The sequence below is a fragment of the Colius striatus genome, chromosome 1 (genome assembly GCF_028858725.1).
Source record: "Colius striatus isolate bColStr4 chromosome 1, bColStr4.1.hap1, whole genome shotgun sequence".
Taxonomy (NCBI): Eukaryota; Metazoa; Chordata; class Aves; order Coliiformes; family Coliidae; genus Colius; species Colius striatus.
The window spans coordinates 146,509,216-146,525,553 of record NC_084759.1 but is presented as its reverse complement, the minus strand read 5'-3'; the positions used below and the strand labels follow the sequence as shown (position 1 = coordinate 146,525,553).

Below are 16,338 nucleotides of genomic sequence, written 5' to 3'. Positions count from 1 at the left end.
AACCCCCAAACATCCCTGTAGGCACTTGCAGTTAGAAAAGAAGGGGGCAGAAATTGCAAAGAGGTTTGGCAGAGCACTTTAACCACTGCTGGACAGAGCAAAATCACACAGGGGTAACTGATTGGTGGTGGGTCTGAGGCATCCCTGAAGAGCTACCCTTTACTGGTGAGAGCTCTGGGACTCTCTCAAAATAGATGCTGTCTCCTTTCACCTCAGGGAGAAAACAATAACACTTAAAACATGCTACTGCTCCTCCTCCCACTTTCCTGAAGAAGGGAAAGCTGCTCTTTCAGGTTTAGTGAGGACAGGAAGCCCATATGCTCTGTAAAGGCTGCCCAGCACCAGGAGCAGAATCCCAGTTCCTCCCCCATTGAGAGGGAAGCACTGTGCCAATGCCACCAGACAGGCCTCTCTCCACACCCTGGGGTTCCAGACTGCTGAGAACACCAGGATGCAGCAGCACTGCTCATAGGGCATCTGCTGCAAGGACCTTCTGTGACATGGAGCATTGTTACAGGGCTGAGGCACAACAGCCTGGTCGGTCAGAGAGACTGTCCTACAACCACATGCCCAGGGATTAGCTCCTAATGCAGCTCCTGTTGCTCTGAAGTGAAGCCATTCCTACCCTTCTGCTTGCCCAGATGGGGGGCTCTGGAGGCTGCAGTCATAGCAATGAGGATGGGGACTGCTACTATCAGCATTTTCAAACAGATACTCAACCCATGCTCTACTCCCTAGAGCACTTCCAGTGTAGGCTGGAAAGTTTCTTGTGAATGGGGAAAAAAAGTGTCAGAAAAGCAGTAAAAATGCAAATAGTTGCTTTTCTTGGGGAATAGCACCACTAAACTATGTGGAATCGAGGGACCAAAGCACGTGGGCTAAGGAGATTGAATACTCAAGCAACTCAGTACCGTGCTCAACTCCAAATTTAAGGTAAACTATAAACCACAAACACAATATTACAAAGTTCCCCGCTGTGTCCATTTAAACACAGTTAAGTGTAGGTGTGGATTTGCGTGGAAGGAAACAAGCCCCAGGAGAGGAGGCACAGCAGGGCCAGCAACCACATGGCATGCTTAATTTCAAGGGAAGAACACCTGACCTCTGCACGCAGATCAACAAGTAAATAAAACCGAGTATAGGTTCTGGCTTCTTTATTTGAGACCTATTAATTACGCCCTTATGGGCATCTCTGTTAGGGGAGTCTCACAAAGCTGCTCATGAGCCTGATGAGGAGGAGTGCCAAACTATAGCATGTGGGACATGGTCCCCTTTGAGGCTGGGATGAGGGTTTGGTTTCAGCATTAGTCAGGGTTCAGATCCTCACAGAAGCTGAGTGAAAAGCAGCTGTTAGAGTGAGGCCTGCACTGATGAGGAAGAGGACAGCCAGCAGAATCGCCCCGAGAAGAGGGGGACAAAGCACACCGAAGGATGAGCTCAGAATCAGGTCAAAGTAAGTTTATTCACGAGTCAGTTTGAACAGGACCGGATTGAAAACTTTTCTCCACCCGAGCACCTTGAGGAAACACACAGAAACAACCAAAAACCCAGGAGGACAACAACCACCGAAGAGAACCCCGCAGCAATCCCGCAGCCACGGGCCTGCCTCGCTAAGGGATGGTGGCCCAGCCTCCTCCAGAGGGGCCAGGCCTGTTCACAGGAAGCCATTTGTTCCAGGGGCCTGCCTCTCCTTCCCCATCCCTGGTCACGGCCCGTTCCCACCCCACCTTTCATCGGGAGCTCACCCCAGCGCCCAGACGGCTGCCAAAGAGCTCATCCAGGTTGGAATTTGAAACCACAGATTCTCAGACGCCGTGGCTGGGGCAAAACGGTGCCACCATCAATTTGGGAAGGAAATTTCAGGGAGTTTTGCTTCTGTTTGTACAGAGGCTAATGAGTAGCTTGGGATGTGAACACTAACCCCAGGGCATAATTCTGAGAACAGGATGATAGATTCTCAGTCTCCTGCTCTAATTATACAGGCAAAAAATCAGAATGGGAATGAGAAGAGACAAGAACAGGATTCAGGTCCCTCATCAGCTTCCCGGTATCATTTTCCCAAGCACTGAAGTTTTTCAAGGGCTAGCAAAAAACACAAGAATCACCTCCACCAAGACAGTAAAAGAGACTAAAAAAAGAGTGTAAAATGGAGTGACTGAGCTGTGCACAGAGCCGTCCCTGCAGAAGCAGCAATCACCAAGAAACCCTTCGATACAGTAAAACCGTAAGGCACTGATAGACGTTCCACTCGTTACAATCAACACATGACTAAAAACTGACATTCATAGATTTAAAAGTAAAAAACAAAATCACTGTATGCTTTAAAAAGGCAACTTTTCCCCTTTCAAAAGTTCCAGACTGTCAGCTCCAAGAACCTTCCTGCCCCTCAACCCCCCGTCCAGGCATCACCGGCTGGTCAGACAGAGCAGAGGATCAGGAGTTCTGCTGGTTGACACATATCTATGACAAGGAAACATCCCAGGGCAAAAGCAGAAAACAACTTGTTGAGAAGTTACCTGATGATCCCATTAACATCATCAACTGTCAGAGGTGTCAGTCGGTCACCCTGAACACTCAAATACCACCCGACTCCGTGGAGCCACGTGTGGTTTTAGAGCTGACTTTCATCTATGTTTCGCTTTCAAGACACAGCTCAAGCTTTACAGACCCTGGAGCCCAAGGTCCCTGTGTACAGCCACAGGCAGAGGAGCACGGGAGAAGAGAGCAGCACTTGCTCCCTGATGCCATCCCACGAGTGCACCCCAGCCCTTGCCGGGAAGCCCACGACTGAGAGCAGCCAGGCCCCTTCCAATTTCTTTAATTCCACTCTCCTTTGCTGGAGATGAGCAATTATGAAACCAGTGACACCAGCTTCCTTCAAAGGGTCACTCAATAGCCCCATTTTGGTCAGTATTGATCAGAGTTCAAATAATAAAGCAGTAGTGAAAGTATTTGTGTCCCATTAGTGATCCCAGAAGCCGTTCAAGGATCCTTTAAGACACAAAGGATCTATTAAGGCTTATTGTCAGGGATCACAGTAAAGTATTGCACGCTATTTGTCTGCTTAAATAGTTAAAAACCAAAATCTCATTTCCCAGAGATTAGTAACATTATTATTAAAAAATGCTAAAAACAAGTGTGGAGGTAACTTCTCCATGTGACTCTACTGGAACATGTGACAGTTAATAGGTGGGGATAGCAGAGGTCTGTCTGTGCAAGAGGTTTAGCAACATCTTCCTTTTCTAAACAGCCGGACAGAACAAATCCCAAAGAACTCTGTTTGCCCTTTTTAAAAGCTAAAGTGACAGTCAACTTGGACTACCCATGAAATGCACTGGATGATTTCACCAGCATCAAAATCCCTTGCAAGACAGCCTCTCCACTGTCAGTTTGAAACAGTCGACCTTTGGTCAGGACATCCAGAAATAAATAAGAAAGGGTGCAGCAGTGAGGCCGCCCAAGAGAAGCCCCCAGAGCGAACCACTGCCACTGGGGAGGCTGCTAGGGAGGGACGATCCACCAGCCCAGGGGATTGTCAAGCTCAGGTCAAGCTCCACAATGCGGCCGGTCTCAGGACGGGTATTTGGTGCTTTACTACTGAGCTGACCAAAGGCAGCTCAATGAGTTCTTGCAGAGCCATTCTGAGTTAGTCCAAACCTGGAGGATGTAAAAGACAAGTCTGGAAGAGCTCTGGTTAGTGTCCCAGCCGTCGGGTCTGTGGAGCCAAGTCTTTCCAGAGGCAAGCGGGAGTCACTGCGCCAGCGCTCGCAGGCGCCGCTCGTGCAGCAGCAATCTCACCTCCCTCACTATCAACGGTGAAATGAAGAGGATCGTCGAACTCGTCTGTGAAAAGCAGCACACGCAGGACAATCAGCCACTGCTGCAGCCACCCTGTGCCCCACTCCCCTCATGGCCTCCCCAGGACAAGGGCTGGGAAAAGCCACGACAAAGGGCCACACAGCAGGGGGAAGGATTGAGCTCTTCATAAAGAAGATGAGCTCTTCACCTCTGCTGCTCACGAAGGTGGCTTTTGCCTTGTCAGCACAGATGCAAAGACAATCCCCAGCACTTTCAACAGGTGAACTGTTCAGCATCCACCGCTGTGGCAGCGCTGAGGAGATTGGGGCCTGAGCACTTGTCACCCCCAGTGGGCATTATATATATATATACCAGGGTGAGGCATTTTCATTTTAGTTTCAAGATCTTCATCACTCCTTCCACTCACCTTCAAGGGCTAACAAACAAGCAGCTTAACTTCAGCTCCCTGAAAGCGTTAGGAACTATGTATCATGGAGAGGAAGGAGAAAAAAGTCTTGCCTTGGAAGTCAGGCAGGCAATGTGAGCTTTAGGAAAAGCATACAGGTGTTTTAAGGCACGTATTTTTGTGCCTCTGCCACAATCTCAGTTCCTGTTGGTCAATGTTGACTTTAAAGGGTCCAAAAAGAACCCAGTTGCTTTTGACACCCTGAGGCAAAGGCAGACCACAGATACACTTGGAGAATGGCCTCAGCGTTCGTAGCTGATGCAGAAACAGGCTGCATGTCTAAGCCATGACTTTTGGGTTCTCAGAAACTTTTTCTACTGCAAACTGAACTTTGACAAAGGATTAAAAAAAAAGATTTCTTACCATTAGAATAAAGAAATAGAAAACCCACATCCATCCCAGGTTGTCCTGGATCAAAGACACTAGATACTAAAAAGAGAGGGGAAATAAAAATGATTCAAACTGGGAAGATAAGCATCACTCTCAGGCATCATTCTTTCGTTTTCTAGCATTTGTGGGCTGTTACCACTCCACACAGAGCTGATCACAAAACCTTCCAGCTGATCTTTTCGTGTCAGAAGAGATGACTCAGGACAGCAGCCCTTCTGTACAAAACCCACGGTCTCAGCAAAGCAGAGACGCCGTCCTGAAGCTTTACAGTAACTCACAGCAGCATAAAGACAGAACTGAACTACAGTTTCAAAGGATGACAAATTGACTCCACTGAATGCAAGGTTTTTGCAGAGAAAGCTGGGATGTAAGTGGATGTAAGTACTCTCAGAAGAACTAAAAGCTCTAGAATGCCTTATAAATTACACAGGATGTGTTTTCAAGAGCCATGCAACCACTAACTACTTAACCCTTCCTCGTAGGCAAGACACTCGAGACTACAGTCTCTTCCGAACCATAGTCTCAGTCTCAGTCCAGCAGGACTACACAGGCTACAAAAGAAAACACATTGCCCATTAGCAAATTTATATTCAGATGCTGTACAAGGGCCTCCCTCTTCACTACTCTGGGTGTAATTTGCACAAAACAGGATCTGAGTTTCTATCATGTTCATGGTGCGTTTGCTCTTGTCCCCACCCCCCCTAGAATGACGTCATGGCTGTCTCTGCTGAAATAGAACCAGAACGGGAGGCAGGTGGAGTTTTTCAGAACTAAAGACCCAGTTTTTCTGATGCCCCAGGTTTGAATGGTACGTGTAGGGGAAGACAGAAACACTGCAGACAATGCAAGAGGGAGGCTGAGTGTAACAGTGCTTCCAAATGTCCACAAAGCACTTGCAGTTCTGTTTAATGGAGCTAAGCAGCATTTTCTCTACAAAACAGAGGCCAGATGATTACATCTATCAGGCCATCAGTGGCAAGTACAAAGCCAAATCCCTTTCCAGAACACAAACTTGTACGCCGTGCCTTGCCACCTTGGTATTTTGCCAGCCAGCACTAGAGGATGCCTGCAATAGAACTGGCTCCGATCTTTCTACTAAATCCTCCCATCCCCAAAGCACCACTGGTGTTCTTCCACATAGCTAACGCTTGTATCTGAGAAGAAAGCATGTCCCCAGTGGGGAGCACACTGTCAGCTTCCCTTCTGCAACAGTCTAGTCTTCAGATCTCTGTCAGTGTTCTGTAAGGACTATCAAAGCAAGTGGTGCTGGATTTACAAGGTGCAAAAGACATCCGGAGGTAAAAGGGGGAACCACAAGTAAGAGCACATTGTGCATTGCTTTATAAACACTGTAACATTAACAGAATCACAGACTCTTAAGGGTTGGAAGGAACCTTAAAAGATCTAGTCCAACACCCCTGCCAGAGTAGGATCTCCTAGAGTAGGTCACACGGGAACTCATCCAGGTTGGTTTTGAATGTCCCCAGAGAAGGAGACTCAACAACCCATCTGGGCAGCCTGTTCCAGTGCTCCATCACCCTCACAGTGAAGAATAGTTTCCTTGTGTTTCTTTGGAACCTCTTATGTTCCAGCTTGTCCCCATTGCCCCTTGTCCTACCACTGGACATCACTGAGAAGAGCCTGGCTCCATCCTCCCATCACCTGCCGTTTACATATTTGTAAACATTAAATGACATCACCTGATTCGTAACAGCTTTTCTCATTTTACTCCCCATATGCAAAGGTTTGCTATTACCTTTGATCAAAAAGAAACCCCAAATAAACCTAAAAATCTTTTACTTTCACTCTTTGTGAAGCTGACCTTTACTTGGGGTGGGTATTTTTCTGGAGTTTGGGAGATGAAAGTCTCTAAAATTCATTTGAATTATGAGAGTGTCAGAACTAGCACTATGAATACTTGGTTTAGTTCTTAATTAAACTGCTTGCACTGGAAGCTTCACACATGTTCCCTTGGCTGTTTCTTAAAAAAGTATCTTTAGAAAACACGCCAACTTTTTCTTTCTCTCTCTCACTCTTGTCCATGCACCTTTGGATTGAGGAAAGAGCTAACATCTTCAATCACAACAGACTCTCTACCTCCTTCCCCACACCCCTGTTTCCCTTTGGCAGCCTCACCTGGCCCACCGCAGCACCAATACTGCCAGTTCCATCCACGATTCCAGTGACTGTTGCCAGAGCCTCACTGCTGCCTCTCACCAGATCCTGGCGTCCCAGGTCAGCAGAAATTGCAGAGCTGATCATGTTAGAAGGGCCTCCAATGAAAAATCCTGCAAGTGCCAAGAACACAGTCTTGGTGCAAAACACACACGAGGGCAGATTCTCAGCAGAACATCTTCAAAACACAGAATTTCTACCATGTAAAGCTCAGGAAAGGGATTAAGTTCTAGACACAGTGATCACGGGTTAAATGTAGGTAGAAGTGCACCCTCACAGCTGAAGCACACGGCCACAGCAAACCTTGTGTGCCTGCAGTAAGCACACAGAAACTGCAAACAACCACACATTCATGCAACAGCACACCCGAGGTGATTAGTTGGGGTACATTCTGCAAGAAGTTGGGACACACCAAACTGCACCCAAAATGCTACTTTTGAAGGGCATGCACACACAAACCCTCAAAAGGAAGCAGACCAAGACACATTTCTACTTTGGAGCAGTATACCCCCATGCTACTGCCTCAGTCTGCAGGGACTGGTGAAGGAGATGGAAGGGGAAAAAACTCAAGAGGACAGAGAGTTCTGAAGTAGGAGTGTTTGAAAAGAAAGGCTCTATTCATGCAGGCTAATCTTAATTCCATAACACAGAACAGTATGTCTGGTAGCACACAAAGCTTGCGACCTCTAGCAGTACACAAGGCATTTGAGGTTCTGGCAGACAAATACCCTCAAATTTGAGCTGCAGCTCATGACTTAGCCATCTATATATACACTTCCTCAGATGCCAGATCACTGCTAGGTATTTTGGCATAAATCCATCCTGATCATACTGAGCCAAGGCAGACTCCTTCTTAGTTCCGAGCCATTATTCTATACAGCCTATAATCTACACCTCCATCTGGAAGGCAGTTTTCCTACAGCTGTCTTCCAAAGGTACCAGAACTTGGGCCCCAGCTTTTAGTGTTTTTGAAAAAATAGCAGAAATGGCAGCACACACAAGTGCATTACCACCACCTGAGGCTGCTGTTACTGATTTTTCTGCAATGCATAATATGTCTGTTAGCGTAACAATGGCATTTGACAAGATACCTGTTATTGCCATGATCACAGCATTGATAGGTTTGCTGTTTGGAGAACCTGAAAGAGAAAGACCAGATAAGTGTAAAGAAAACAAATGAACTTGAGAAAGCCACTGATTTAGGATCAGAAAGAAGTATGCGAGCTCCAGGTTGAACTGTCTGTTCAAGTACTTACACTGAGACAACAGTAACTTCTATTTGATTAGAGACTTCTGAAGACATCAGCCTTACTGCAAAGGCATTTAGAGACTGAAGATCCAGAAGTTTCCCAAGAGCACTTTAGAGTAGAAAAGAAACCTTTGCCATTAACATTTTCTGACCTATTTCAGCATCAGATTTGCCTGGCTCTAGATTGTGCTTCTTTCTATGAGACAGAGCTTGCATTTACCCTCCTTCTGAATCCGTTTGAACATTAAGAGCCTCCTCCTCTCTGTCTCTCTGAGGAAAATCAGACTCAGTGTCTCCCACCATAAAGTATTCAGCACTTGAATCACCCTTCCACTCATTCTGAATTTTCCTAGATCTGTTTCAAACCACTGAGCTTAGATGTGGAGGTAGCCACCCAGCAACTGCCTGAGCCACGCAGCACATTAAGACACACAACGCCGACCCTCATATCCTCGCTGCTCCTCACACAGTCACGCTTGGCTACCTACAGCCTCTGCCTGCCTTTCCAGGAACAGCACCACAACCATGGACAGGCAGATGGATTTCCCCTACAGACCCCCAGTACTCTTCAGATCCTGTTTTCCCTGACACCTCGCTTCCAGGCATCACCCAAATTCCTTACCCACTGCTTCAACTCCGCACCCACACATGGCCAGTTACCCACAAGGCAAGTCGCAGCCCTCTTCACATTGTCTTGGGCCATTGTTACGCTTCTACGTGCAACACACTATGAGCATGAAAAGGTTTCCTGGCTTGGCTGATGGAAATCTAACTACCTCACTGCAGTAACTTTGTACCACTTGTCTGGACAGAGCTAAGCATGACACTTGGACTTCTGGCTGCTCTGCTGTCTAGAAGAAACTTCAAATTCCATCAGTAGTAACTTTATATTTGCTTCCAATTCACTTCTGAAAGTGCTCAGCACAAGAGCCTGCAAAACTCCACCAAACCCAATCCTCGCTATTTCATGATGATACCTTAATGACCATACTTTGAGACTGTCTGAGCAAGCCAGCACGCTTCTGAAAGGTGGAGTTTACCATTCATGTCCAGCTCTGGCAGCAGTTTCTGTCCACAGATCTCCAAGTGCTCTATAAAAGCCAGTGTGTATCACCACCTCATTTTGGAGGAAGACACAGAGGAGTGAAATGACATCCCAGTGAGTTAAAGCACTCTGGTACCCCTGTGGTACTGTGTCTGAAGACACAAAACTGTAACCTGTAGAACAGCTTCATAGATGTTTCACAGAAATGAGATCTGCTTGTCTCCTTCCACTCGGTTTTCCTGACAAGCTCCTTTCAACAACCAATCACCAAGAACTAGATTATAAAAGAGGCAGAAACCCTTCAATTTCATCACTTGCAGAACAGTAAGTGGTGAAGTCAAAGAGCTTTTGCCTCTTTGTAGTACATATACACTCCAGCACAAATCTGTCTCTCTCTCCTCTTGCTATAGGGATTCGCCTGAGATTTGCTGCTCTGCCAGTTGTGGCGTTGGTACAATGACAATGCCAAAAATCTCACTGGCACTGGAGAAGGATCAGTATTGTAACTCACCAGTACAGGGAAATCCAACCACTCAGCTACTTCCCTCCCACCTCTCTAAGCAGAGGACATTTCTTTCTGTGCAGGGTCACACTTCATGCAAAATAGACTGAAGGGCACCATCATGATTCAGAAGCAGTTTCAAGATCAGAATTACTAGAACAAGTTGTCCTCTGGTTCTAAGAAGTACCACATGAACCTGCTGGCAACAGCACAGCAAAAGCATACTCACGGCTGTATCCAAAAAGGGAGCCTACAGCAAAGAGCAGGCTAATGGCTAGCACTGGGGCTCTCTTCTGCAACACATCAGAAATCAACCCTTGGATAGTCCCACCTGCAAAAAAATATATCATCATCAGGCTTGGTATGCTGACAGCTTGAACAAAACTCATTCGTCTGAGGGCAGTGGCCTCTTGCCCTTTCATCAACAGGCATTGTCTCTAAAATCCTGAAGACTAAGTCTCTGGCCCTTACTGCCCCAGACACAGCGACAACACTAAACTTAAGTGGCTCAGACAGAGCAGGGTAAACTACTCATCCTGCTTTCCCAGGAATTTATTGCCCTTTTTCTTTTTTTCCTGGCACACAACTAGTGAATACTCCTGCTTTCCTTTTCCTTCTCCTGTCCAATCTAGGACCACCACCACTCTGGATGTAAGCAATCTTAACACTGTGGCTGGTTTCTGTAACATAAAGTGCAGGAAAAGGCAGTTGTTTTTCACAGGGAAAGCATTAGCACACAGGGGCCTCGCATTCCTTGCTGTCCCACCTACTTAGAGGGGGTGCAGCTAATTGCAACTAATGCCAATAGCTGATAAAAATCGCCTTATGTATCATTGCTACCCCTGTAAGAACTGCTCTTCTGGTAAAAACTAGAATGTTGAGAAAGCCTGACATAGAAAAGGCCACAGAGGAAAAAAAAATTGACCCTGAACACACCAAAACAAGGATGTCTATTCTAGGAAAACTAACTGAACAAGGTAATAAAGCAAGAAACTGAGCACAGAAGAGTGAAAGTCTAAACACATATACAATATGTTCTTTATTCTGGAGGAACAAGGTCAGATTTTGCAGCCAGCAGAAAAAAGTGCAATTACATTTTATTTCTGAACATAACACGGTTGTGCCTGCTCTGTTGAGATCTGCACTGAGTCTGCTCTTACAAATACAGTACAGAACCCAGTAAGCCCAGATCTAAACTCTCCCTTAAGGCTACCTGTCAGAAAGGAAGTGGCAAGCAGCAGGGACACCATTTTGTACACAGCACTTTTCAAGAAAATCCTAGAGACTAAAGAAAAATGACTGCTGGGGATAATCTCCAATAGTTCAACAGTGCCTTTTAAATGATATGTAAACTCTTTAGGGGGCTCACATACCCCATGTTTGAGGAAAAAAAAAAACATCTAAGCAGCCACATAGATAATCAGACTTCTCATGTATTCAGGAAACAGCAAGATTTCACTGACCATGACTGCTCTGAAATGCATCTGCTGTCTTTGCCTTCAAATGCAAGCAAGGCAACTGCAAGAAGATGGCATTCACCTGTTCACTCACCTATAATTCCTCCCACATCATACCAGATGGAGAGCTGGTCAGCTTCTGCTTCTTTCCATCCAAAGTTGTTGCTGAGGTAGAAGGGCAGCCAGAAGAAGAAAGAGTAATTCACCAGTTTCAAGCAGGCGTAAGCCAAAGAGTACTGCAACCAAGAGAGGGCCGGCAGGAGTTAGCACTTGAGAAATGGAAACTGTGTGTCTACTTCTTCCCTTAAAGCTTAGTATCTAGTTAAAGCTTTCAGGTGGCAGTACTTCTGCATTTCACCTAAGGCAGCATTATAAAAGCTTAATGCTGAACAGCAAAGGAAACCCAGGAATACAAAAATAACTGTCAAGAAGGGGCCTTTTCCCTTTTCACTGAATGCAATGGGTTAAAAGTGTTACCTTGAGAGGAAACAACACTAGGCTACAAAAAATGAAGGAAATTTAATTCACCTTCTGAAGAGAGGGGAGACAACCACGTGACATGAAACAAGCTTGAGATTTAGTCAAATGTGCATCATGCTGAGAAAAGTTATGTGAAGTAGTTCCTCTCTGCTACTTTTTGCAGCTCATTTACACACAACACCAGAGAGAAAGCTTCCTTCAGAATCCCCAGGCAGGTATTCCAGAATACAAGAGGAAAGGTTTGGCCAAAGCTAAGCACATGCTCTAGCCCCAATAGCTGAGACAGCCTCCTGCTTTTGGCTGCTTTTAGGCTCACGTTCTCAAGTAGCTAGTGGGAGATTTCTTTAGAGCTCTCATGTGTGTGGCAAAGATTTGCTCCCTGGGGTTGGTGGCCCACCATGCACACTCTTTCAGTAAGGTCTCCTGACAAACACTGACGTGGCAGCTCAAGGAACCCATATCTGAAGAGGTATGAAGGATAAGGTGACAAGGCTGAAGCCAAAAAAAAAGAGAATCACAGCTTTTGAGGCTGTGTGTATACCCGAATGAACATACTTGTCTTGGAATTTCAAAAAGCAGATCTTTTTATACATGAAACTCCATAAAATCACCTCTTTTGAATTTGTATTATTTCAGGAGATAATCTCCTTTTTCACTGTGTTTACTGCTTTTTCACTCTTCCAGGATGCAAACTAATCTCTGCCACACCTGCCTCTGGGTGTGAAAAGTGCACTGTACAAAAAAAAAATACCTATTACAACATGCTTAGGAACTGTCTAACAGATTGTCTGAGCGATTAAACATGGAATTTCTAGAGGCTCAGGGGAAAGCTGTCTGTACTAAAACTCTTCCAGCATATCACTCAGCAAGAGAAAAGAGGAACTACAGGGAAAGCATGTCAAATGAAGCCTTTGTAGAATCTCAACAAGGCTTTGGAGGCTCTCTTGGTATTTGTTCTCTCTCTGATGTGACAGTGTCCTGGTTTGGTTATGCACTGATCTGAGATCAGATAAAATCCACAGACTCAGAGGTGTTCATGTTGCTGGGTGAATCCACACAACATGTCCTCAAAATCCCAAGTACAGAAACAGCAGCAGCAGTAGTACTGTATCTTCTCCTTACTCTCCTGTCCAATGTAAAAAGTCAGACATCAGTTCAGGCAGCCTCATCACTAAGAAATTTTGCCTAAAGGTTCTTTGTATGTCAGCCCATTCTTAGCACCACCAAACCCAAGCCATAGTTTATATGGCATTTAGCCATATTAGGGAATAACCCAAGATGGGTATTACTTTCTTTTGCCACCCCTCAACCAAAGTCTTGCCACCACAATTGTGGCTATCCAGCACTTACGTGTGGCTACTCCACACTGACAATTCACCCAGCCGTTTTAGATTTAAGGGCTGACACTTTTTTCCATAGTGTCCAGGGGCAGGATAAGGGGTAAGGAACAAAAACTGCAACACAACATTCCACTTAAACATAAGGAAAAACTTCTTTGTTGTTCAGGCGAGGGATCGCTGGCACAGGCTGCCCAAGGAGGATGTGGAGTCTCCTCCTCTGGAGGTTTTCAAACTCATCTGGATGCGTTCCTGTGTGACCTGACCTAGGTTTAGCAGAGGGATTGGACTAGATAATCTCTTGATGTCCCTTCCAAACCCCATCATTCTGGGATTCTGTGATTCTATGTTGCTTTAACCACAAGCACCAACTGCTTTCCTCATTAAAGGTATCTGCCAACACTGTTTGTTCTGTAGTTCTGCTTCATGATCAAATCCAGACAGTGTATGCTGAGCCAGCCAACCTGCCCTCTTTCTTGGGCTGGTTCTAGTGTTCAGGAGGCATGCAGCCCACTTACACGGGAAGTTAACATTGTTTTTCAATGGCAGATTAATTTTGCAGCTGAACCAAATCCAGGAATTGGGTAATGCTGCTGATGCAGAAGTACAAGCTGTCACCCAAGGGACGGGATGAGGATATGTGGAAACTACATCACTGGGCCTTGTTTCCAGTTGTTTATTACAAAAACGCCTACTTTGCCGCATGTAATATCACACCGATTAAAGCTTTTCAGGCCAGCTTTCTGCTTTAAGGCAAGTAAAAAAAACAAACCTCACTATCAGTGCCAGAGAGCTTTGTGCAAAGCTCAGCTAGAAGGGAGACTCACCTTCCTCTGAGTAGTGTAGCTCCCTTACCAAGAAAGCACCCTACAGCCACTTCTGCTCATAGCCTCACTCCCTAATTCAGCAGCAAAGGGCAGGATCTCTGTTGTCCTTAGCTGACTCTTTACATGCACTAAATGGTGGGTGTCAGGAGGTTGGGGCATCCCTTTTTCTGTTGTGTCTAGTGACAGGACAAGGGGTAACGGGATGAAGCTGGAACACAAAAAAGTTCCATTTAAACATAAGGAAAAACCTATTTCACTGTTCAAGTGAGGGAGCCCTGGCACAGGCTGCCCAGGGAGGGTGTGGAGTCTCCTTCCTTGGAGGTCTTGAAGACCTGCCTGGATGTGTTCCTATGTGACCTGATGGACTTAGGTGGACCTGCTTCTGCAGAGGGGTTGGACTAGACGATCTCTAAAGGTCCCTTCTAACCCCTCCCATTCTAAAAATAAAAAAAAAATTAAAAAGAAGCAGGAGTTCAATGGGAAGAGCAACATCCAACCACATACCCAGACAGTATTGTAATCCATGCGCACAAGGGTAACAGTCCCAACTTCAATGTTTTAAGAGCGTGAAAAGTCAAATGTCAGCAACTACAATACATAGTCAGCATAGTAATAATGATATCAACAAAACTCAGGCTCTTCTCAATGATGTCCAGTGATAGGACAAGGGGCAATGGGTGTAAGCTGGAACACAAGAGGTTCCAAAGAAATACAAGGAAGAATTTCTTCACTGTGAGGGTGAGGGAGCCCTGAAACAGGCTGCTCAGATGAGTTATTGAGTCTCCTTCTCTGAGGACATTCAAAACCCACCTGGACAAGTTCCTGTGTGATCTACTCTAGGTGGTCCTGCTCTGGCAGGGGGGTTGGGCTAGATGATCTTTCAAGGTCCCTCCCAACCCTTAAGATTCTATGATTCTGTGAAATGTTGATAACAAGAAGTCAGCTTTATGTTCAGCAACACAAGTCAGATCTCACTCAAGAACCCGTGTCCTCACCAGTACTACACCCGGAAGGCAACAAGCCTGGAAAAAGCCAATGGCCTTCGGCTGGCTGTCGGTGTCAGTTGCCTGAATGGAGTAATTCCGGTTGTCGTCATCGTCTGCGTCATCGTCGCCCATTAAAGGCCTGTTGGCATCTTCCTCAGCACTGCTGTCCTCATCTGCTCCAAGCTCCGGGAGGCCTGAGTGGTACAAGGGATATGCAACAGGAAACACAGACCACGGCCTGCTCACCCTCTCCCCACTCTAAAGCTATGCTCACTTCTTTTAAGCAATTCTCCCTTGTGGTAATTCTCTTGCTCTCCCATACCTCCATCCTCCTTTGGCTTAGAAACTCTTCTAGATGGTGTTCTGCAGTGTCGCCAGTTTCTACCCTTTGTCTTCTAGCGCTCTTGAAAGTATTCTGTCTGATCCTGGCGTCGGCTTTGTCTGTTTCTGAGTGTCTGGCCATTAGTTGGAAGACACAACAAATTAGTGCATTTCCCCCCTTATTTAGTGGCTGGGATCCTCAGACCTGGCTCCAGGGTTCCGTTTCCCTTGGTACCAGCTGTCACTCAGACAGCCGTAGGAACTGCACTGCGCTTTCTGGGCTGCTGAGTGCTCTTACAAGCACTCTTTATGGTAGCTTTAGTGCTACAAAATTTCTAGCCTTTGCAGGCACCTGGGAAAACTTCTCCATGGACCTGTCAAAGCCCAAAAGTTCTTTTGTTGGCTTGCCTAGCATCTTCTCTGAGGAGGACCATTTCCAACCTGACAGTTATTTAACCAGCTGCAGGAGACTTGCAGGCAAAAAGTTCTTTCTCTTCCCACACACAGCACAGTCAAGGCTTGTCACAGTTTCCCCCTACACTAGCCAGTTACCACTTTGCCTACTGCTGCTTTAAAAGAATACTGATTTTCCAGGTGAAGAAAAACCAATAACTGGGTGCATCATAATGAAGATGTTAGACGCCAGGCTGTTTTATTTTGCTTTTTGAAGTATGCAGACCCTATACCCATGATGCACAGTGGCATTTTGTGTGATCTCAGCCAGCAAAGCATTTGCTCCATTAAATACACTGAAGAGCAACTCCATTTCATAAGAGCCCCAAGGACAAGCGCTGTCAGAATGAGTGGCACCTGTAGTACTACATGGAAAGCTTCAGATCTGCTTGCCATGAAGGGACCAAAATGCTACAGCTCTCTTTACTTACCCACTTCCTTCGGTGATGTCAGGAGCCCAAAGAAGACAATGACTCCTCCAGCAAACTGTACTGAGGCAGTCACCAGGAAAGCATACTGAAGGGAAAGAAAGAAAAGGTGATTTTTTTAAAAAACCCTTTCAGTCACATAGGCTTCCCTGACTAACGAGGCTTTCTTTACATTCCAACTTTGTCAGAGAGTAAAACATAGCTACAACAGCCCAGACCACATCCGTGAAACTTGGAACCAAGGGATCTCTGCATCTCCTGAACAGACTTGGTTCTGTCAAGGCTGAATGACTGCACTCGAACAGCTGCTTCAATGCCCCAAGGTGATGGCAGTGAGGAAGGAGCTCCCCCAACACAACCACAGATTCAGATATATTTGAAGGGACTGCTCCAAGAAGGATCAAACATCAAATTCAGACCAGGT

The 16,338-nt window shown here is 45.9% G+C and overlaps 1 protein-coding gene across 3 annotated transcripts in view; it reads right to left on the bottom strand.

Moving 5' to 3' along the window:
• Nucleotides 1–1,443: 1,443 nt before the first annotated feature.
• The window catches only part of SLC37A3 (solute carrier family 37 member 3), a 26,480-nt gene continuing 11,585 nt past the window's right edge, over nucleotides 1,444–16,338 (bottom strand). For all 3 annotated transcript variants that reach the window (XM_062010981.1, XM_062010998.1, XM_062010992.1), the window contains exons 8-15: nucleotides 15,918–16,002; nucleotides 14,722–14,906; nucleotides 11,177–11,318; nucleotides 9,855–9,956; nucleotides 7,921–7,968; nucleotides 6,791–6,942; nucleotides 4,628–4,693; nucleotides 1,444–3,843 (exon numbers count right to left, since the gene is read on the bottom strand). In XM_062010981.1, the coding sequence (XP_061866965.1) occupies nucleotides 3,751–3,843; nucleotides 4,628–4,693; nucleotides 6,791–6,942; nucleotides 7,921–7,968; nucleotides 9,855–9,956; nucleotides 11,177–11,318; nucleotides 14,722–14,906; nucleotides 15,918–16,002 (873 nt within the window). In that variant the 3' untranslated portion in view covers nucleotides 1,444–3,750. The remainder of the gene's footprint in view (nucleotides 3,844–4,627; nucleotides 4,694–6,790; nucleotides 6,943–7,920; nucleotides 7,969–9,854; nucleotides 9,957–11,176; nucleotides 11,319–14,721; nucleotides 14,907–15,917; nucleotides 16,003–16,338) is intronic.